This window comes from Sander lucioperca, chromosome 19 (assembly GCF_008315115.2).
Source record: "Sander lucioperca isolate FBNREF2018 chromosome 19, SLUC_FBN_1.2, whole genome shotgun sequence".
NCBI classification, from domain to species: domain Eukaryota; kingdom Metazoa; phylum Chordata; class Actinopteri; order Perciformes; family Percidae; genus Sander; species Sander lucioperca.
In genome coordinates, this window is record NC_050191.1 from 21,948,345 (window position 1) to 21,972,998 (window position 24,654).

Consider the following 24,654-nt stretch of genomic DNA (forward strand, 5'->3'; position numbering starts at 1 on the left):
TGTATGAATTAGCATAATCATCTATAGGTAAATGATAGTGTTGAGCTGTTCTGCTCCGGACTTCATTTGAATGGAAATGATACCACTTTTTGGTATAAAATGAAATCACTGAAGCAATAGCAAGTGGATGAGAAATTGTGGTTCGGTGAATAGTCTTCGGCGTAGATAGCATCTATCTCCATCTCCTCGCTGTGTCTTCTCCTACCTTTACACCACAACATGGGTGAGTGAGTGACAGCCACCTGCAGTCTAACATCCAAAAAGCTTTGGGAACAACATTTTTTTTATTTCTGGGAATTGTTTGGAGTCAAAGGAGCATAAGACAATAATAATTAACTGGTTGAAAAAGCCAAGTACCAACACAAAAAATCAAAGGGAACAGGCAAGTTTGCATGGAAATGAGAACAAATAACTTCAGCAATAAATAATGACATAAAAAACAACATATTGCTGGAAGAGAATGTCATAAAAAATGAGACATGAAATTAGGCTACACAGCAAACAGAAAAAAAGCAAAAAGAAGACGAGTTGAGCAGACAAGAACATTGACGTCAGAGTTTTAAAAAAAAAAATAGGAAGAAAAGAAACAAAAATAAAACACCTGTAAGTCAGTAAGGTGCTAGCAATAGATTTCCAAATCCATCATAATCTCTTTTTATTCTCTTGTTCTGTTTTTTAAATTTCCAATAAAAAAATAAATAACATGATAAAAGTAATTTCAGAATAAGGAGGAGTCCCTAATACAAGATATGAGGGAGATGTTTTCTATTTGATTGACAGCTTCCAAAGGTCAAATATTCATGCGACTGAAGAGAAACACCATCCAGAGACTAGACGTCTAATCTAACAACATTTGCTCTCAGCCAAAACAAATGTTTCTGTGCACATCGTTTTTTTTGTTTTTTATCTCCAGGCATTCCTGGCAAAGGAATAAAAATGATCATGTTGCTACAGCAGTAAAATCAAATCAAATGGTCTGTCTATACAAGAAAATTATTTTCCTTTTTACAAATCAACAGAAACTTGAATTTCTGTACAATATTGACCTGCAAAGCACAACGGCTATAATGTAATAAAATATGTAAACATATTTGCTGTTTTTGACACAGTCGTCTGTGAAAACAGATAGAATCACACTTGTTCACACTGGAGTGAGTCTTAAGACTGGATTTTTTTTTCATCTTTTTTTTTTTTTAACATTGTGACAAATTAAATCTCCGCCGGACTCAAATTATGACAATGCATTTTGCCACATCATTTCAGGAAATGTTTCGAAAAAATGAAATGAAAGAAAAGACAAATGCTATAAGAGATTTAAAATTCAGAGAAGTAACATTATTATGTGCATTTTGCCTGGTGGATCCACTCTTTCACGCTTGAACACTATCTAGAATTTGGTTGCCATGCATAGCAGTCCAATCCTTAGCTGAGACGTAAGGGAGGGAGAGAGAAATATTGATATACAATACTGTATCACATCCTGCTGAGCGGTCACTGAGCACTGCCTAGTCAACCCTGACTGGACATCATCCTTCAAAAAAAAAAAATAATTCAATAAATAAATAAATAAATACATTACTTAATCAATGAATAAAAAAAAAATTTAAATAAAAAGACAGCTTTAAGTATACATATACTTTAGCTCATATCGCATCGATGAAAGCTACATTTAATGAAACCGTTTGTAATGTGAAATCAGGTTTTGACTTCCAACTTTCCCGACAATCATAGTTTCTTGAGGTCCCTCACTTACACAGATGCCAGCACCACGTCACATACACCTCACATGCATGCTCAGAATGGCCGAAATGACAGTGATCGTATTTTACAGGGTTACAATGGACAAGGTTATTAGAACTCCCAGGATCACACACCTCTTGACAGTCACTTAGGGGCGCGTGGATGTTAAGAGTGATGTTATTCACACTGCCAAATGTCTCCAGCAGGGACTCCTTCAAAAGATCCACGTTGAGTCCCGGTGAAATTGTACTGCATTGTCTCTCTGTAATGCTTACAATAGTAAGTGTGATTCCATAAGACTAAGTTCTTTTGTAAATGTTTCAGTGACTCACTAAGTCTTGAGTTCAAGAGATTTTATCCTTTTTTTTTTTTTTTTTTAAATCACAGTTGCCAATATGGTACTGTCAAAATGTTTATAACTGTGTTCCATACAGTTTATTTTTCTATGTGTTGGGAAATGACTTCTGATTTCTATACATAATACTCCTTGTCCTTGTCTTTCGGTCTCTTGCTACCTGCGCTGCCTTTGGCGCTGCCGCTGGGTGCTTTATCCTTCACTACAGCGCCATTAGTTTGCGCCGAGTTGCTGATGTAGTTGCGCGTCTCGTCCACCTGGTAGGAACCCTCGTCCCTGTTCCTGTACTTGTACATGGCGTAGAGGAGGATGAGGATGCACAGGGCGGCGGCTGAGACAATGCCCACCACCATGCCCGTGGTACTGCTGGATTCCCGGATCACCTCTGAGGCCCCAGGGGGCACGCGCCGCACCACACCGGGCACGGTGGGCAAGGCGGCGGGCACTGTGCGCAGCATGGGCGAGGTGATGAAGGGGCCCCGTGGCTTGGTGCCGTCCAGATCGATGGACGTGGGCAGGGGCAGCAGGACTATGTCCGGCTGCGGGGGTTTTACCTCGCGGTTGTTCATTTTCCCGGCGGGCAGCTTGGGTGGCGTGTCCGAGGGGACCGCCGCCGCTGGCGTGCCCCGGGGGTCGGGCAGAGGCGAGGTGGGTGTAGTCCTACCTGCCTCAGAGGCTTTGCTAGGCCTCAAGTCCTTGGCCTCCCACTTGGGCGCGAGGGCTTTGTAGCCGCCTTCATAAGCCGATGTGGTCAAGATCTTATCTGTTACCAGGGAGAAGGTGGTGTAAAAATCTTCATCGTCAGTAGGGGGCAGGCTAGAGTCGAAAGCTTCGCCAGAGCCAAACCCCGAAATCACCATGCCATCATCATCATCATCATCACCATCATCACCACCATCACCATCATCACAATCATCGCTGCCTCGGTCCGACAAGCAAGGTACCCCCGCCTCAGTGGCCATGGCCAAGGATTCTTTGGTGGTCTCAATAATGGTGAGGACGGGGTGGAGGGTTGGGGGGAGGGGGATGAAGGGAGAACGGGTGGATACAGAAGGGATGTCTATGGGGTCCTCGACTAGCACGGGGATGACTAGCTCCCCTCCTGGAAAGAGAGAAACAAAAACGGCAGTCAGAGGGCAGAAAGTCTTCCATCAGCGCAGCAAGAAACAGCCAAACACCAAAAGAAACGGTAACCAAAAAACGTATAAAGCAAAGCTCAACATAGGGAGAAAATCAACTGAAGATAAACAAAGAAAGAAAGAACGGAAAATACGGTACCAGTGCAAAAACAATGAAACTCAGAACCAAACAGACCCAAACTGAAAGAAAACAACAGCCATAAATAAAGTGTACGTTGCATCAAAAGGCTTTGAGGGATGCACAAGGGTGAGCCACATTAAACTGACTCCACATACTACCTCCTACATATCCTGCGTGTTCTCAGATAGCAGTATGGTCTATGAGGACTATATTATACTGTGCTATAAACTAGTCATGGTTACCATATGTTCTGTATGCATGTATATTCATTACTTCCTGTATAATAAAAGTGTGAATTATGTGGGATGTTCTCTGAGATAACGCTGCATATTTCTCCACATGAAAGACAACTTCAGGCTTTTAGGAGGCTTGATTAATTTATCTTTGAGTGTAAATCCTTTTTAGTCCGTTCAAAAACTGAGCACCAAAAGATGCGCTCTGTGGATAAAAAGAAGCAGAGGGTATTAGCATTTGTTTGCAATTCGAAGTGCAAGCCAGTGGGCCTGAAAGCAAGTTAACTACGTCTGAAATGAGAAACTTGTTGTTTGTAAGGTGTTTCGTATTGCTGCTGAGAGGCGCTTTTTTAATCCCGTTGGCCTACACGGGTGAATAAATATTAAGAAACTGTCCCTGCAAAAGTCACCACTTACAGGTGATAAATAATAGAGGGAACAGCATAAGTGGGCTCCCCTCTTTGCCCTAGCCTCTTGCCTTTTGACCCCTACAGTTACCACGATGGCACAAAGTTACCGGGCAGTTCAATCACACCTGAATGTTTCCTGATTTGTACTTTTCGGGTGGGAGAAACTCGATGGTTACAGCTTGTGTTCTCCGTTTTAGCGCAATGCTACTTTCTTATTCACAATACTTACGGACCTAGGTGCTTAAAAAACATTTGCCACATCTACTCCCTTCTAATAAATCCATTTGGGAACACTTGATACCACATGCTTTATTGGTTAAACCTGTCGTTCGACGACTACAAAGACTTTGAAACATTCAGATGTCTATTGAAGCTGCTTATCCTCTTGCCAAAGTGGCTTGTTTGTACATTGCAAAGTCTCACAAACAGGGCACTATAAAGAGATGCAAACCTTTTGGAACAAGAAAGAAAAGAACACAACAGAAATGAAGGAAACCAAAATAATAATAATAATAATAATAATAATAATAATAATAATAATAATAATAGTGATAATAATTAAGGCATTACAAAAACAGTTCAGAGTTAGAGCAAACATTGGAAAGAAAACATTCACAAAGTAAAGACACAGATAGAGCTATCCAGAAAGGGATTAGTAGTAAGTAAGTAGGAAAAACAAAGTCAGCTCGGAAAATCATAAAAGCCTACAAAAAAAACCAAAAAGAAAAAAAAAACAGTTTTCAAAAGGAAGAAAGCATACCATCAGTTTTGTCAACTTACGTCAACAAATTGCCCGCATGATTTTGGCAGGAAGAAAAAAAAAATTTACAAAAGAAAGTTGTGTAAGAATGCCTTTGGACAAGTTAGGTTAGTTTCTTTTTTTAGCAGTTTCTGATTAATTAGTATATATTTCTCTTTTTAGACAGGATGGCACAGGGAGGCAACAACACATACATCCACACATCATGACATGAAAAATAATCTTCACCATTCTGTTCAGGATATCTTTTTTTTTTTTTTTTTTTTTTCTTTAGATAGTCATTTAATTTTTGTATAAAAAGAAAACTGTATATCTATAATTCTTGCTTCAATAGATAAGTCTCTCCGTAAATATCTACAGCCTGATTAGACGACTCTTTTTCTTTTTTGCTCGACTTTAACTTCATTAATGAACAAATGGATGACTGTACATATCTTAGAATCTCTACGTAAAGGGTTTGGGAGGAGGGAGTGTGAGACGGGGGTGGGACCTATGAACATACTAGGAAGGAAATGACATAGATGGGGGTGAACGTGTACATCAGTTGCCATGTCCATGTAAAGGCGGCACGAAGCGGTCGGGCGGCATTAGAGCTTTTGGCTGTAAGGAAGGGATGGGGATATACAAACAATGAGCATATACATGCCCATCTACAAAAGAGAACAGCACTCTCAACACTGACAGTTTTACAAACCCTAAGCTGCAACTTCTTTGCCATGCACAAAATTAAATCGACTCATTCATTGATTAGATCCAAATTTCAATCAGAGATAGCTAACTGCTAACAGGAAAATATTAAAGATCAGCATAGAAACAGTTTGGAACACTTTTCACAGATAGTGGTGAGGGTCGACTTTGGAGGTGTCTTCTCTTTTTTCTCTATGGAGGACATGAATTTTGAAATCCCAATCCAGCTGCGTGGTTTTGATTTTTGATACCCAATCTTTGAAAAAAAAAACAAAAAAAAAACTCCTGTTTAAGGAATAGTAATTAAGTCATAGAGAAAAGAGGAAGTTTCATTCTAATTAGGGAAGAAATCATCAAAACATTGTCAATAATAGTGATTCTTAGCAAATTATCAGATAGTTAAAATTTGAACATTTTCAGAAAAGAAACATAGATACACATATATGTGTTTGAACATATATGCACAAAAAGACAAAACAAATTAGCAAGCAAGAAAGAAAGAAAGGCATTAAAATTTTCACACTATCAAAGATGAACAACCAGAAAGCACACACTGAGGCAGACAAAGAGGAGGGGGACAGTTTATAGGCAAAGTGTCACCACCTTCGCTTAACTAATAATAAAGACTTTATTATTAGTTACTAATACATTTCTCTTGTTAGTATTTTAAAACACAGGACAGGGCGTGCAATCTGGATGTACGTCAGAGAAAGAGAGGTCAATCAGACATGGTTTTATTCTGGATTTTAGTTCCACTATAAGAAGTTGGGTTAATGCATGCTTAAGTAAGTTGCATTTAGGGAGAGTAATATACAATAACAATACAGCAAGCCATGGGACAGGTAGGGGGAGGGGCTTAAGAAAGGAGGTCAGAGGTCAGTAAAAACGTCACTGCCACCAAGGGCTGTGGGATATTTCATTCATCAGCAGTTAACAGGGGAATCAGGTGCACCATGGGTGATATATAACCAACATTATGTGGCAATTAGGCCCAGCGCATTCGCTAATTAATCAAGAGGGGAAAGTAGAGTAGATAATTAATGAGCTACTTTTTTGTTAAATGTTTAGATGCTTTGCGTTATGTGCATAACCAACAGCCTTAGTTTGACAGATAAACACTGTGTTGGGAAGGAGTTCCACAAGAGGGCACAGGGTGGCGGCTTTTTTTGGGCCTCTGGTGACTTGAAGGAGGCGGGAGAGGCACATTTGTCTTCAGGTAAAAACCTCAGGTGAAACCGCATTTATCACGCAAAACTTTGAGTTAGGTATTATTGAAGAAATATGGCAACTGTCACACTGTATTGACTGAATTATCAACACAAATCCAATGACCTGAAAAAAAACTGTCATATACAGAGCTATTTTTTCTTAGAGTAATCTCCCAAGTAATATATATACGTTTTATCAAAGGATAGCAAAGTTTTATAAAGATACCTAAATCTCAACATCCCTTAAATGTTTATCTTGAGGTTTTATATCTTATTTTGTTTTATTCTAATGAATTTTCATTCTCCTGCTTTGTCTTTGTGAGCTAGCTAGCTAAAGGGGCGCTATGCAGTTTTGGCCATTTCTTCACTGTTTTCTCCCTTTTTGCTGGCAGGTTTCTCTATGGAGCTCCCCCTACAGCTTCGGAATAGATATTTGGCAGCTCCTATGTTGTCAGTCTGCCGTTTCCTCTTTCTCTGTTCCTCTGACAATGCTTTCCTAGCTTTCTGCTTCTTTTTTGCCGGCTCAGCCATGACGATAGTGTGAAAAACTCCATCGCTACCTTGTTAGCTGGTTCCTGAATGGGCGTATGTGTGCAGTGCCGTGAAACAAATTCGTTACATCGCGAGACCTGATATCACGCGATATTTCCTGACGCTGAGGCTCGCCGGCCCAAAGTTGCAAGGGTGGTTTTTCCGCTCACAGGCGCTAGGGGGAAGCGAGACGACCATCATTCAACTCGAAAAAAGTCATATAACCATTCCAATGACTCTGAAGCTGTTCAGTTAAGGTAAATTTACAAAAAAAAAAAAATGCATAGTTCCATTTTAACTCTAAACCCATCTGTCATGTTGTTGATATAATGTAATGTCATTTAGTTTGTCATTTTCATTTTTTTTTCTCTTGGGATTTTCAAGTTGTTTCCTTGTTATTTTGTTTTATACTTGTGAGAGTGTGTTGTTTCTTAAAATTGTCTAATTTAATATTGTTTTGGACCCCAGGAAGACAAGCTGGTTGTCTAGGCGTCAGCTAATGGAGATCCTTATAATAAACTAATAAACTAGTAAACTGACGTCTAAAATGTGAATTTCCTGCTTGTCGTTCCATGCACTAATGTCTGACCTAATATAGCGTAGCTTTCTACTGTATGACTGTAGTGTGTCTCAGCTAACAGCGACTGCTCATGTTGCATAGCTGTGATATTATTCCACTAACTCCTCGCCTTGTTAAATAAACAATACCAGCCCAGAGTAAGTGATTTCATCCGAGGCTTTATTTATCCAACTCTGCCCTTGCTGTCTTGGCCTTGTTTGCGTCCTTTCACTCTAGCTTTCAGCATCTGTTAGCTTTGTGCTCTGTCAACAAAACACTTGGATGGGAGGGGAACCGCTGCAGTAAAGGGTCTCCATTAAAGTCAGTGCAGAGGACCTTGATGTTTTGGTAAACACTTTAATCCTGTGTAAGCTCTTGCACAAGCGTTGCACATCTTGCTGCTTTTCTGAAGCAGACAAACACGGCGCTTTCTAATGGGTTTGCTTAACCAGACTGCGTTTGTTTTTCTGCACTCGTCGAGATGGATGGGATTTTATTCTAAGCCTACTGCCTCCCTGACAAATAATTCTCCACTCTGCTAGACCTACAACCAGATTCTCTGTTATCTATCTTTTTAAGCAAAAGGAAGTCAGGACTTCCGATTAATAAGTGTTTCTTTGCGCCAGTGCCTACTGACTAGCCTTTGCATGAATGAGAAAAACTGACGCTATCTTTTTTTTTAACCACAAAAACGAGAGCATGAAACAAACTGCAATTTTCCACGCATTTTGCTTTTCATCAGCAGAGGGTATCTGCCGCATGCCTGTGCTGGCTTTTGAAGAGGAATTAAGTAAATATAGTTATTTCTAAATGGCTGATTGACTGACTACCTCAGCAGCTTGGAGGCTACAGATGCAGAAATCTCAGAGCAGCACTTTCTCTTTACTTCCCTCCACTCCCTCTCTTCCTCCCCTGGCCTGATCCCCTGTGTCCGTCCAGAGTTTGCTGAGGCTTCCGAATGGAGATGAATCCCGGCGGTATGTCAGGGATTTGACGACGCCACACCATAAAAGCGGAAAGCCGGTGCACCAGCACCAACCCTGGATGAAGTGAGTCAATGGGATTTCGACACTGCAAATTGTGGGCGAGTCAGTGGTTTGGGGCCCTGAAATCTCATTGTGGCTGCGCACATTGTGCCCAGACACCTGCTGTAGCAGATTCATTCACCTCTACCCACCACAGGTAGGAAGCTGATTACCAGAGCCAGCAAAACACAGATTCTCAGCACGGACACACTTAAAGGGACATGCCAGGGATTATATTGGTGCCCTGTGCAATGGCTGAGCTTTCTAGAAACATGTAGAAGCTTAGCACTTTACCCTGCCATGAAATTATCTTATCTTGCCTGTGCACATCCCTGCCAAGAGAGGTCTAATTTCTCACTGATGGAGAATTCATTTCCATCATTAAAAAGTTAAACGCTGTTCCGTTTACAACTTCAGCAAGTGGAGAGGTCTGCCCCATGAGGATGAATGAACTACCTCCAGCTGAAGGAGGAGCATCCTGAAGCCACGGTGCATGGCAGATAGCTCTTAACCTGTCATCATGTGGCTGGGCGCAGTCCGGCGTATTGAATTGGTATCTCCAGCAGGCGTGGCGACTCGCTCCCTGTCAGCCAGTTGATTTGCTGTACAGCCGTTAGGCTGCACCTCTGCGCTCTGCGGATATGTGTCAGCTGAATAACCTTTAAACTGATCTGAGGCCTGTGTTGAAGTGACAGCCGGCCCGATGGGGCTTGACGGAAGCCATCGCTGACGCCACGAGGAAACTCAGTGATCCATCCTATCTATCTATCATACTTCATTCTGTACCCCAACATGTGTCGGGGCTCTTAATATACAGCAATGAAGAAGTCACACAACGTAACATCCATGCTTCCTGTCTAACATTCATTTGAGCCACAGACTCTTCACGTTACCCACCAAGGCCAACGAGATGAGGAGAGATCTATAAATATGTTAGACCTGTTTGATCTGTGCTCCACTTCAACAAAGGCTGATAGGGTAATGGCGCATGCAGGACCATTTATGACCCTTTTATTAAATACACAATCTTTTTACAATCCATTTGACTGTCACATATGACTGCAACAGTTGTTTGCAGAGATTTGTAGGAGGGTGTCCTCCCTAGAAAAATGACAGCGTTGTGTTGTTTGTTTAAACACATTGACCCACCTGTATGTCTATGCTCGATAGTAACATTCTTATAGTGCAGCAAAAAGCAATGTCGATGAGGGGTGCACAAAACATACGCCCATTCACATGAGTCTGTGTCCTAACCTCCAACGGTAGTTTCCTTTAACAATGATGCCGATCTTCTCCTATCGCTAAACCTGATGTTTTGGCCATTTGGAGGCAGTACTACACTGATCAGAGTGAAGCTAAAGTTACTAGCCAAAAAACCAAAAACATGAGCTAAAAGAGGCTAAAAAAAAAAAACGCTCCATACAGCTAAAAGGAACTGCACAGTTGGACTGTAAGTCTCTGTGAGTTTGTCACTATGAGCAACTCCTTTCATGTTATACTCAGTCATTTGATCCATTATTATTATTATCATAAAATAAAAAGTGGGACCCCAAATAGACTTTGACGATTTCGATCTAAGGACCCTGATTCGACTGCTAATCTCACAGTTCACAATTGTCGCAGTGTCTGAAAATGCCGTTATGAAACAAAAGATCATTCGATTTTACATATAATTGCTTGGTTACAACAACAACAACAACAACAATTAGAAGTAAGAGTACTTATGTGGACAAAATTCAGAAGTGCCCTTACTCAGTACTGGTGAGTACTGGCCCATTTCAGGCACTGGATTAGAACAACTTTAACCAAGTGGCTATAGTTGTCTAAACTTAACCTAACCTTAAACACAGAAGTGGCGGATTAGAAACTGTTTTTATGGGGGATCACAATCTATATAATGTCACTTCTTGTTTACATACGTATTACTGGCACTGGTACAGTGGAGCCACAGCAATAAACCTTTCTAATGGCACATATTGAACTGCCAGCACAACAAGAGTATATAGAGAAAAGCCATCATCCGGGCTTTTGCCGCTAAGACAAGTCAAAATATCTGTTCTGTCACTCTGTATTTGTGCATTGTTAGCATTAGTACAGGTTGGACTTTTTACATAAGCTTGTTATGAGTCTAAACTGAAACTACAGGATATATAGCAACTTGTAGGCACATAAATCACACTTGTGGATTAAGGAGAATCTTTTTCATCAATTACTAAAATATAATTACATATTAATCACAAAAATTGCTGCGATTACACGGTAATGACAAGCTGCAACTCTGTTAATCACTGTGAAATTAAATCAAAAATTGACTTGGTGTTTGCTCTTCTCTAAACTGAGCACTGCTTATTTCCTCATCAGTGATTTCCGGGTAGTAGTTTTTACTAGCTCCTGAATTCCTGCATATCGTGATACTTGTAGTGATGTCAACGTGTTCAGGATTCTTACTCAGACAATTGTCTCACTGCACACTCCTTATTTGCCCTCTTGTGGAACTCACATGGGATAAAGGGAACAGGTAAGGTTTAACAGTTTTATTAAACACACAGACAACACAATCACAAGACGACCACGCACAGCAGACAAGACAAGCTGTTTGGCAGACACAGACGGAGCACTGACAGAGACAGCAGGCGCAAGCACAAACACAACACACCTCCAAGGGAGGAGCAGTGGCGGGGAACAGCGGGACCACCGCTGTAGCTCCGAACACACATACACACACAGACAGACAGACAGACACACACGCGCGTGCGCACGCACACGCACACGCACACACAGACACACACACACACACACACACACACACACAGACATGTAGTGGAAGCCAGCTGGGGGTTAGCCTGAGACTTATGGGTGGAGAAGAAGCAGTACACAAAATGGATGGCAATCATATCCATGCAGAAGCAGGGGAGTGGGTGGGTGGGTGGGGGGGATTATAAGTTAGTCTAGAGAGCTGCAGTACAGTCCAGTACAGTGTGCATGCCACAAATGCCTTCTACTTGGAGCAACAGATAGAATAGAAAAACAGATATACTTTGTGGCAATAAAAGTCTTTTTATGCCATCTGCATTCAAACAGACATGTATATGCAGAAAGGCTAAAAGAAAGAAGGTGGGTGAGTCGGGATGGACGGGGGGTTAACGCTCGGGAGGGGAGACAGGGAGTCATTCTTTCACACACAACTTTCTTGAGACAGAATGGGGTTGCCTGCACAAGGCCAAAAAAAGGATGATGGCAAGAAAAGATTTTGTTGCCGTTCATTTCCCTATGTTGTATCGAAAATGGGGGGGAGGGGGAGGGGGGGGGGATGTTTCTTTAGAAGCCATATGGCACAAAAAAATAAACACAAACTTGATGAGGAAGAGAACTTTGAATTTTCCAACCACCAAAAATTCATGCGGCACAAGATGAGGCAAAAACGGGAGGAGTGGCTCTATCCTTGCTTGGAGGATGGACGACGGATGATGAGGAGGACGCCAAAGAAAAAAAGAAAAAAACCAACCACAACAAAACAAGAAAGTAAAATCACCCCAGTCAAACCGCCCCGGCCCCCAAAGTAAAGCCAAAAAACAAAAAGCAACCCAACAGCTGGGTCCAAATCGATACAGAAGAGAGATGTTCATATGTGCATCACAGGAGAAAAACCAAACAAAATGCAACGGAAAAGAAAACCAACATCATGTCATGCAACTGTTCATACGACTGGAAGCGGGGCAAGGAATGAGGATATGAATTTCTGTGTCAACATGGTGAAATGTACAGTATGTATGAGTGTGTATGACTACGTATGTTGCCACTATATGAGGGGAGGGTACCATGTTCTCTTTAGTAAAAACTTCTTACACTGCGCTTTGTTGCACTTCCACTTTTGAGAATACTTGGGTTTGAGGTTTTAAAAGTCTACGGAATTGAAAAAAAAAAAAAACATTACACACGAGCTGCAAAAATGTGTCCATTCAATTTCAATAATCTCGGACTTAAGAGAGCAACTCATGCTTATAGATGAAGAGCCTAAATAGGAAAAAAATGGCTTTCTCTTCGCATTAAAAGCCGTAAGCGCGAGGACCTAAATGTGGCCATAAATGTGGCCATAATTTCAAGGAAACAAGGGATATTACATCGTGATAAGGCTTTTAAGTAAATGAATTCCTTTCTCAGATTGGAGGAAAACGGCAAAAAGTATTAGCAGAATATCTACTAAAGTACACGGAAGGACCTCATTTCCGAAAAATAAATAAATGACTGACTATCTTGTCCTCCAAGCAGAGATAACAAAGTAAAAAGGCAATGCATTGTTTCAATTAAGGCTTATTATCAGCAGTGAAAAGTGGACATATGCTTGGTGCTAAGATGAGCTGTATTTAGACAGATTAATATGGCATCAATTAGTCTGCTGTGATGGTGTTTTGAAGGACAGTGAAGCAATCAAATAGCCTGAGCTGTTAATGATTTTCAGAGTGCCTAAGGGAAGATGCTTTATTCATACTGAGCCAGTTTCGATGGAGCTCCCCCTCCCCTGGTTTACTCCGTACTATCAGGATATATGCCAGCTGCCCCTGAGCACAAGTGTGAGTGACAGTTGCTTGTTCAAAAGTCGTCCAAACCCAAGTTGCCTCAAAATAACCACTCCTTTTGAATCTGCGGTTTTATTTCCAGCTCTGATTTTATTTTCAAACTCTACTGAGTGAATGTGCTATCACTTTGATCTAATCACAAAGTGATGTGTGTATGTATGTGTGTGTGTGTGTGTGTATGTGTGTGTGTGTGTGAAGGGAGGAGGGAAGAGAGACGATGCGCACAGAAATTCGAGGATATCTGTTCTCTATTAGAATGTTTCAGGTAAGGCAAGCCTCCGACGAAGGAAACAGAGGTACAAACGAGAAGAAGGAAGGAAGGAGATAGGAGGAAGAGGCTCTGTTGCAGTTAGTCTGCTACATATCACAGTATCTATGCTGAAAGCATCTTTGTTCTCGAAAGAATCTCAAAATGTATCCTCTGTCAAGAGAGACGCACACACACGCACAGCAAGAGGAAATCAACCAGTACAGGACAGATACATTTTGAAGCATCAGTGCGGGCGACATGGGGCTTGATACTAATTTCGTACTTTGTTGAGTAAAGTTTTGCTCTCGACAGAATGCTGAGAGAACAAAATTAGTATCAACGCTTCGTCATGTCTGCAACCAGTGGCCCCATAGCTAAGTGTAACTTGTTTCAGAGATGAAAGGTATGAGGTTTTGACTACAGTAGCTAGACTATAAGATGTATGCATTTACTTTTTTGTTGTTACAGTTAACTTCCTACAGAGAGCATGCTAAGGATACAGGAACATGATTCTTACTGCTTTCATCCATCTCCAAAGAGTTCGATAAACTTTAGATATACGCTGAGAACCCCTCACACTAGTGTGTATTTCTCACAGTGGCTACTTTTCAGAGTTTTTTTTTTTTTTAAGTTACACTTGAAGCTCTCATGGGACATGATGCTAAGAGGAGAGGCTCCTCGGTAGCAAATCAAAGAAAGATAAGGAGAAAGAGACCAGGTTCAGAGCAAGCACAACTCGACACACCCATCCCACCTGCATGTCCGGAGTCGCACTCTTCCAGGTCCTCGTCGTCGCTGGAGCACTCCGCCGACGAAACAATGTCATCGGTCGTCTGCGGAGAAAAGAGAGACACACACACACACACACACACATGCACAGAAAGATGTGGTGAGGCCCTGGGGCAGTACAGTGAGTCCTCAACTTGCACGCAGCCATTCCATTCAAGGATATCTGTGGACACACAGGCCTCTCTCCGCCTGTCCTTTCGGCTTCCATATATCACTTGGAGTCAATCATATTTCACAGTGTTTATCATTCTTCACTTTATGTGCTTTCCACCTCCGCAGATAATTGTTTTCCTTCACCCTGCGCACTCTGCCTCCGATTATTTATCGCCTCTCTCCTCCTCTGTCGTCCACAATCAATGGCCCCTCCAAGCCCTCGCAGATCAACACTGTCCCGGCTTCTGATTTGTGCTAAAGGGTGCAGGAGGAGGGAGGGATACGGCGGCAGACTTGCTAGCTACACCCGAAGCAGCGATGGATTATCTGCACCTTCCAGTTCCCACAATTCTGATTTATCCCGCCCTCCCCCCACTTCTTCCCTTTCTTTCGGGTTGACCCATGGAGGACAGAAGGGGGTGGGGGGGGGTTGTATTTCAGCAGCAGTGCGCTGGGCAGCCAGCGTTTATTAGAATGAATCAGCAGGGCGATAAAATAAGCCCTGTCACTGAGCAGGGTTATGAAATCAGAGTGCTGATTGAGTTTTCCAGTCCTGGCCGAGGGTGTGGGACTCTAAATATCATTGAGTTTGACAGACTAATGAAACGCGCCCCCATGCTTGTGCTGCTGCTTTCAGCGGGGCCCGGAGAAAACTGCACGCCTCTACCATATGCATACACACACATGCTGATGTTCAACATGTATATGTCGACCAAACCTCACAGTGAGAAAGTGGATTATTTTTCAGAGCATATTCCTACTGCCTGATGTGATTATGCGTGATGGACTGTGCTATTTTCTGTATCAGTACATTTGGTAAAGTGCTAATGCGTGTTTGTGCTGGTATGCATAATGCACCACATTATGTACTGTACTCCAGCATGAGGAGGCAAAAAAAAAAAAAAAAAAAAAAACGAAGCAAGAAGGGAGGCTCTAAACCAAATTGGTGTAAAATATGGCCCCTTGGTAAACATGACTATTTATTGAAGCCACATTACAGGCGTAAAAGTCTTAGTTATTGCTGAAAGAGGGTTATTGCTCGTTATTATGATAGCGTCAGATGTGGGAGGCAGGGACACAGAGAAAGAGAGAGATGAAAAACCCGAGCCACTTCAAAGCCTGTTCCAGCAATTTCAGGCCGAGACCATCGCACCATCACCCAGCATCAATTGAAAACACTGCCTTTCTCTTGCCCATTCATGCAGCATTTCTCTGCAGCTGATGCCAACAGTATCTCAGCGCAGAGCAAATATGTTCACTGCCTTGGATGCAGCAGCTTAGCAGAGTCTTACACATGTTTTAAATACATCATTTTGCTGAATAGATGATCTTTTATTATCATTTCAGCAAGCTTGCTAATTTTTCAATTACATAAATATTTTTGGAACAATGGAGATTCACCTTTCACAGCACATGCATCCACAGCCTATGCATATTGCTATTAAGCCCCTTTTTTTCAGACTTTCATGCATGCTAGTCATTATGTAACTTTTATGCCTGATTAAGCACCCATGCCAATTTTTTGGTAACTGGTGCAATGGCAATCTGACTAGGTCCGAAATTCTTACATGTCCAGTCTAACATGGTTCAAATCTGAATTGAATCACATTCAATGCATACGTAACGGGATTACAGTTACAGTAAGAATATGTAAAAAGGAACTGGGTTTCTGTAATCTAAGTAGGGGATTAAAGATACTTTAATTAGATACTTAAGTGCATGTGAATGTGTGGATTGACGTAAAGGCTGCAGCAACACATGGTTACAGAAAGTGCGCAGAAAGAGATATTAAGACGTCTTCTTAAAAGCAACGTTGTGAATTTGTAATGTCTATTTCTCATGCATAAAGGAAAAAACCCCGCTGAATAAACCATGAAACATTCTAATGAGATATTTAAGTTGTAGAGATTCTTCTCATGTCAGATCAGTCCGTATTTGCTTTCATTTATTTTATATACTGTATTCCCCCTGCGGTGCGATGCAGTGCAAAGGAGGAAGAAAAAAAAAACACGGAAAACTGCTATAATCATCAGAGCTTCAGTCTCCCCAAATGCTTACTGTAGCCATGCAACAGTTCACAACATGTGTGCAGCAAGGAATGAGTTTCCTTTAATGTTGCATGGGCACTGTCTGACTGTAGGTAAAAAAATAGGCAGCAAAACTTTATACTCTATCTAAATAATGATAAGTACAATTATTAGGGTGGTGGCTCCCAAACTTCTTTGTCTGAAGTTCCCCCACGGCCCTATCGATTGAGCTCACTTACCCCTTTATCGACACTGCGTATGCTCCTTTGAAGTGATTTTTAAATGGATATTGTTGGGGCAAATCTGCAGCTTAGATGAAATATGTTAGAAATTCCATTATAACATACCTACAAGGACTGACATTGCTATGACTATGTTTAAGGTGTGTGGCAGGCTAATCAATGTAATACCGGTCAAATGACACGGCTTTTAACCCCGAGGCAAGCCTCATAAAAATATGTTACAATCTTTTGCGTTCTCTTGACTTGTTGGCATACAGGGGCCAAAGCACTGCAGAACACTGCAGCAAAAAAATCATTAAGAACTTCATCTTTAAGCCTATTCACATTAAAGAGCAGGGCCGAATGCCTCAGCTCGCGTATTGTAAGTGTTGCATTTAAATGGTAGAAGGACACACTCCAGTCAATGTTTTCACTTTGCATTTTATAGAATGTAATCTGTGAATCGGAGTAAGAGACCCTCTAATCTAAGTGACTTTGATTCCACTCGGAGAAACTGTAGAGGCCTTTTGAAGTGTCATGTCTGACATTTTCAGATCCGCTAGATCTGCGCCTGTACACTTTCATAAACATATGACATATCTCTGTCACAATAGTTCAGACCCAAGTAATTCTGATGAAGGGTTTATAGTTCCATTTTTCCACATTTGGGCTAATGCAGAACCGATGAAGTGACACAAAGCACACAGTCGTTGACGTATGTCATGAGGATAGATGCTGTTAATACAATTGGGGCACATGGAGCGGAGAAGGCATAGGCTGCATGTGTGTGCAGCGTTGGGAGCCTACAGCGGGGTATAGCAAAATGACGCAGTTGGCCAGCGGGACAACAAAAACTGATTTCACAGCTGGGGAAATCCAATTCTCTGTCTAAATCTCCATAACATAGAGTGGGATATATTTTGGCAGCAAAGTGATTTCTTTTTTGGTGTAATTATTCCCAACAAACGTCCTCATCGTCGTTTTTTAACAAAGTCTGGGTGGCGGGATATACAGGCTGGTTTTGTTGTGTGTGTGTGTGGGAAGATTTAACATGCATGCACATGCCTTCTACTTCCTGTTTGTGAAGAAAGCGTATAATACGAGATGATTTCAGCACATAAAAACTCACAGGCTATATGCATCATGCTTGATTATCCTGATTACCCTGCTTTCAAGTTCTCAAATTCCTAACTCCACAAACAAACACCACAGCCAAATCAATAGCCAGACTTCATTAAAACAGCATTTACCTCTGACCACTTCAGCACATCAACTCAAAGGATCACACCGGTGGTCGATAAAGAAAGACAGCCTCCTTGGGAGACGAGTCTCAAAATACACAGCTTTTAGTTTCACAACTGACGGCACTGACACAAACAAAATGGAGAATGTGCAAAGATGCCGGGGCTTTCTCGGTCACGGAGTCGACAAAGCTTCTGTGGTGTTCAATCAGGAATTGTGTACTGACTACTGTGAATCAGCCAGCAGTGATGCAGAGACCATTAACAGGCAAAGCTGCAATTACCTCAGCAACTGGATGGAGTGCATGCTACATCACCAGTCAGGCCTGACCTCACAGATTGATTAACAATAAACTTGAACCTTGGGAAACCAACACTTCTTTTATTAAAAACTTTTTTTTTTAACCACAGGAAAACACAACCAACAACAGCACAGTGCCTGCCCAGTAAAGATTATATATTTTACATTATAGTATAAGTAGTAGAGTAGTGCAGTACGAAAGCTGAGCCACTATATGTAAGAGATGTGAATTAAAGTGTGTGGATGTTTTGTTTTATTTTTATAGAATAGACAGACATATCTCTTTCTGTATAGGCACACTCGCCTGCCCATACAGTACAGTATGTACGTATGTTCCTTGTGTCCAAACTGGCCCTGAACAGAGCGCTTTCAAATGTCATTCCATTTAAGAGTTGGAGACAAAATCCATAGTCCTTGTTGTTTTTTGTTGTTGCAAAAAAATACATTCCTTAGTTCAGCTGAAGCTCATATGAAAGCTGTCTGAGTTGCAGCTTGTCTACACAAAAGTCTCACGCAGGTCTGGCGGAACAGATTTTTTTAAATCAATCCAGCTGTCGACGCGGCTCGCATTTCACTCGTGCATATACACATTATTATGCTGCAAGTCTCTTTTCTCTTTTTGTTTTACGCAGACAGTATAACTACAGTTGTTGTATGTTAGGCTCCGAGTGCTGCCATAAACGCAGTTTATCAAAACTCAACACTGCGCCTGAACGCAGCCTGTGTAGATGCTGTCGAAGGACTGACGCTGCTGTGTCACTAACACACAGCGTATAAACACAAAGAGGAAATTTGTTACAAAAAAGTTGTTTACCTTTGGAAGATATGCCCACACAATTTGACTAACTCAGGCGGCTGAAGCTTTTTGTTAGCTTAAGCTGAAATCCATTTTTGCACAGACAGAATGTGGGTGTTGTTCCCCATCACTTCATTAAAATCACATTAGGAAGCGATGTCTACAGGGTCAGTTTGGACAGGATGAACAATTAAAGCGAACCAATAAGGAGAAAAAAATATATATTTTATCCTTTAATTTCAACATATTCGTAACATCGACTACCAGTGACAAAAACAAGAACAACAACAACATCTAGCTTTGCTCCCTTCTAGCCATATATTAGTAGCAGCAGCAGTTGCACTGCAGGCTGCCACGCTCTGCTACATCAAGCAGATAAATGCAACCGGTATCTGACAGATTTCTTCCACAGCCAAATAAAATCCTATCCTATCTAATACAGCCGAGCCACACTGTTCACACTTAACAAAGTTTTTTTCTGGCACAGCACAGTCCACCTAGTGACACAAACACAAAGCAGAAGACTGAAAAAAAGGCATGATGTATTTGGTTTGTTATTTGTTCAACAATGACGCTTTCTATCTAACTAGTACTGTGCCTTTTGAAAATGTGCCTGTTTGGAACATGCTGGGTGCTTAGCCTGTGGTATTGCTGCTTGTAGCTTTCTCCAGAACCACTGTACCCCCCACAATAATAATCTCCCTCCTTCCCCCAGCATGGACTGAGGTCTAACTTAATACTTGAACAATGGCTGTAACACTATTACTTCAAACCTCTAATATTGACTGATGATTTGTGTCTATCCTACTGTCTACTTCATTCCCTTATAATGCCCATGCTTAATGCTTATAATGCCCATATTTAATGCTGTCTTTATTTAAACTTTATCCTTGCACTGCTATAGTTTTTATATTACTATGTTTACATTATTCTCTTATATTGTCCATATTTAATGCTGGTCTCTAGACTTTATCCTTGCACTATTGGACCTATTTGCACTACCACCATGACACACACTCTCATACTGAATCACAGGGTCAGTTCCTGCCCTGTCACTGCAAGTGTCTCATGCTTATACATCCCTTAGTACATTCATGTGGATTTTTTTATTTATTTTTTTTTATTTAGTATTTTTTATTTTATTGACCATGCTATTCATGTGGATTTGCTTTTTTATCATCCTGTTTATGATGTATGTGTATGTTGTGTGTGATGTCTTAAGCTACTGGGACCTTGAATTTCCCTTTGGGGATCAATAAAGTATCTATCTATCCATCTATCTATCTAACTTACAGACAGACCCCAAAACAACTCAACTGTATACTGACTTACTGTGTACTTCTACTTCGGAGGAAAACATTGTACTAGTACACTTAGCTGACAGAGAAATTTTAGCTGTTATGGTGGAGATTCAGATTTTACTCATAAAATATACAAATTTACAGCTCACAGCAACTTAATATGGTATAGTGTCTGGCTTTTGTTTGATATTTAGTGTCGCTTAAAAAAGTTTCCCTTATAGCGAAATGCTCAGAGTGAATTTAAGCTGGGCTTTTAATGTGAAGGGTAGACACTGAAGAAGTGAAGCCAGCGTTATGCGAGCGTTTTTTTCCCGCTCAACCTTTATTGTGCCATCCTGTAGTTTCATTTATATTTATTAATATTCAACACTGACCAAACAGCTCTAAATTCCGAACGCCAAGTTCATTTGGTACCCAGCAATACACCCGCCAAGTGCAAAGTAGACACACACACACACACACACACACACACACGAGAAATAGTGCACTCACACTCTCTCTTCACACCTGTGCCTAATAATAAATGTGACTGATATCAACTTATGTGCACCAGTGTGCTGTTCTCCAACTTTAGAAAAAATAACATATTGCGAGCTTATTGGTCTCCAGGTAGTTCTTAAAATATACCATCATTTAACCGTGTGCTCACAGCCATTGTCTAAAGTTCATACTAATCAAACACAGACTGTTTTAACTTCAAATAAAAGTCTTTAAATACATGGCCGGTAACAGGAGCAGCAGCTGCTGCGTCTGCGGCTGCAGTAGAATAGTCTGCTGAGCATGACGGTGATCTGATCGGTCACATCAAAGCAGCGGTTTGTGCTCTGCAGGAGGAGAATATAGACGCAATGCACTCAACCATTGTCTCTATTTTCCCCTAGGTCAGTAAAAGCGGTGTAAAGGCTAAAACGCAGCCATGGCCCACCGGGTTACAAACATGACATGAAACATGAGCGTGAACAGTGCTGTGGGGGGGATCTAAGCACACATGTAAGTACAGTGAGTCATATCATCAGGGAGGGCGCAGGAGTTTGCTCCTAACACACCACCATCTTATCAGAACACATGACGAACGTCACATTTCTGTGCTCATCTCATAGGGGGAAGGAAACACTGAGACACGAAAACTTTCGAGAATAAGGGAAGAGACTAGGGCTGTCAGTGTTAACGCGTTAATCGCAATGCGATTAAGGGCCGACGCGATGCGATTAATTTTTTTTAATCGCATGCCGGCATTTATTAATTTATTTTACGCTTCACTCGGTTTTGTGTCGTGCCTAACAGGCTGCTATTTTGACCCTTTGCAGCACCGTTACTTATCATCAAGCTGCCACTTCCTCGTAACACATCCTGCTGCTGCAGGCTGCAGGCATCATGGAGAAAGACCGCAGCAATGAAATCCTGAATGGCGCTTTTTATTTTCCAAAACTCCCGGACGGCTTGTAGACAAGTCGAAAGCCATATGCACATTGTGTAAAGCCGAATTAAAATATCACCGAAGCATGTCAAGCTTGAGCTACCACCTACGGAGCTAAGCATAGTAGTACAGTTAACGTGATGCTAGAACGAGATGAATGTTCGGAAATAAGAGGTTGCTGTGGCCCGCCGTACAGGTTAGTTTGACCAGCGGGCAGCAGCGGTGGCCGGAGCGGGCAGCAGCGGTGGCTGGAGCGAGCAGCAGCAGCTGCGGCGGCCGGAGCGAGCAGCTGCAGCGGCCGTAGCGGGCAGCAGCCAGAGCGGGCGATCACGGGGGGACATCCTCAGCGGTGAGCAGCTCAGCTGGAGTATAACCTAGGTAGGTGGAAAGCTAACGCTAGCCGGCCACCTGTTCCATCAATCCTGCTTGCAAGTGTCCGCTCATTAGACAAAAACTGGACTACATCCAACTTCAACGAAACTCCCAACGCGAGTTCAGAGACTGCTGTGTTTTTGTTGTTGTGGAAACAACAGTGTACCGGACTATCCAGCCTGTTTCGCTGTAAAAGTGGAGATGGGCTGTGTTAACACGGACTTGTGCAGAAATGAGCTGCTCATTAACCGGTGATCACTGGACGTCAGTGAGTAATCAACATTATTTAGGAGTTACTAAACACTATATTGACTCTAGTAAGGATAGGGATTTTTAGTTTTTTAGTTAGGTACTTGGAGGAATTGTGCAATAATGACAGATTCACACATTTTTCTTTTGTTTACAGTATATAAATAATTACAAATCTTAAAATCAAGTTCACTTTGCATTCATTTGATTCCCAATCAAGATACACTGGTAAAAAATGCTTTTGATTAATATGTACTTAAAAACTGTTCTAAAATGCAAAATAATAGAATGTGATAAAATATGCGATTAATTGCGATTAACTATAGAACTTCAGCGATTAATCGCGATTAAAAAAAAAATTAATCGTTTGACAGCCCTAGAAGAGACACAACATTATAGATCCGCATTATAACCCCTGTTATCAAACCCAATTTGGTTTATTTACTATGCCAGGGTGCCCAATTGCTAAAGCTGATTTTTGTTTTTTGTAATGATGGGAATAAACCCAAAACATCAATTTTCCTCAAGCGCCTCATCCTGGCAGTCAGTTGCTATGGAAATCCAATGTGGTTGCATGTTCAGAGATTTAAAATGATAACGCAGAGGCAAGGGGAAACCAAATATACACAATTCAAAGCAACTTCTTCCCTGAGGTGCTCCTTGGTCACCTTAGACATATATATATTTTCACACGTGTTAGATGGGGATACATACAGCAGTGGGTTTTTTTTTTTAGGTTGAGAAACGGCCCCCACAGCGACAGAAATCAGAGGTGAGGCTGACTCCTGCTCCCATCTCCTCTTTCTCCCTATCTCCCCCTCTCCCATTCCTCCACTCCACTGGCCCCTCGCATCAAAATAAGATAGTCATCTCCATGGCAGAAGCTTCGCCTTTCTATTGACGGCTGTCTGATGCGAGCGTTATCATGTCCGATCTGGGCTTTGACAGGCCGACAAGGGAGAGGCTTGTATTACAAGGGGAATCAATTGCAGTAGGCCATATCCCTATCAATAGGCTGCCACAACTCTTTTTGCTCATGCTCCCCCGCTCTGTGACAGATAAGATGCTTTATCAGAGAAAAAATAGGGGGCGGATGAAGGGGTGGGGGATGGATGTGGCAGCACAGAAGTAAAGGTTAAAAAATGACACAATGTTGATTCTAATAAAACAGTTGATGATGTTTGATCTTCATTATTAACAATATTGATGCAAGCTAACACAAGGAGTGCAAAAAGGCTGGAGGTCCCACTGTTAACCCTCTCCTTTAATGTAGTGGATAAATTACAACAAAATGAGCTCCAGAATAAACTTGTAGAGCCAAAGCTACATGCCAAATTATTTTCCTAGATCAAATATTGATATTTCGAAAGAGCACCCTCTGTGTGATTTTCTTAGCAGTGTCCTGTAGTCAGCACATTTTTTCCCCAGGTCTTTCTAGCTTTCTGGGGAAATGAAAAGGTGGGTGAGGAGAACAGGAGGAAAAAACAGCTGGGAAAGAAAAAAAAAATGCATTTAATTTGTTCACCATCACCACGATGTGTTGGTTTCAGCAGAATGGGTTACGTGCCGAGTATTTCTCTTTTTCTCAAGGACCTGCTTTTGTACACAGAGCAGCGAGGGTTGCTGGCTCACAGCAAACTCTAATTGCCCTGAGGCCATAGGCAGCCACTTTCAAACAGGGTCATTCATCTTCCCATGGAAAAGGAAATGGTCTTGGGCCCTGATTCTTAATCACCCCCCTGCCGCAGTGTACAAGGTCATCAGGGAAACCCTGTGACAAACACACACACACACTCTCTCTCTCTCTTTCTCTCTCTCTCTCTCTCTCTCACACACACACACACACACACACACACACACACACACAGAGAAAGATTGAGGGGGGGTAACACATTTTCATTCCCTCTCGTCAACATACTGATGGTTGGTCAGGACCCCTTGGCGTCACTTTTCAACGTGTGAGGTAAAAACATTTTAGTTAGGGTTAGGAAAAGATCGTAGGTGGGGTCAAAAGATGTATGTTTAAGTGACACACAGGAAAAGAAGGGCACACGAACCCTGGTCTCCTGGGTGAAAGTCCTGTGTTGTTTGTGTGTGTTGTTCCCATCTTGTCAACATACTGATGCTTGATCAGGATCTCTTTGGCGTCCCTTTTTAACACTCTGTGTCAGGACCTCTTTGGCGTCCCTTTT

The 24,654-nt window shown here is 41.7% G+C and overlaps 1 protein-coding gene across 20 annotated transcripts in view; it reads right to left on the minus strand.

Annotated features, from left to right (window-relative positions):
• Positions 1 to 265: 265 nt before the first annotated feature.
• Positions 266 to 24,654, minus strand: part of nrxn3b (neurexin 3b) — a 326,116-nt gene continuing 301,727 nt past the window's right edge. For 14 of the 20 annotated variants that reach the window (XM_035995714.1, XM_031287986.2, XM_031287985.2 and 11 more), the window contains 2 exons: positions 14,350 to 14,428; positions 266 to 3,197 (listed from right to left, as the gene is read on the minus strand). In XM_035995714.1, coding sequence (XP_035851607.1) covers positions 2,212 to 3,197; positions 14,350 to 14,428 — 1,065 coding nt within the window. In that variant the 3' untranslated portion in view covers positions 266 to 2,211. Of the gene's footprint in view, positions 3,198 to 4,890; positions 5,359 to 14,349; positions 14,429 to 24,654 lie in introns of those variants that run through there. The other 6 variants (XM_035995717.1, XM_035995715.1, XM_031287988.2 and 3 more) reach the window with 3 other exon arrangements.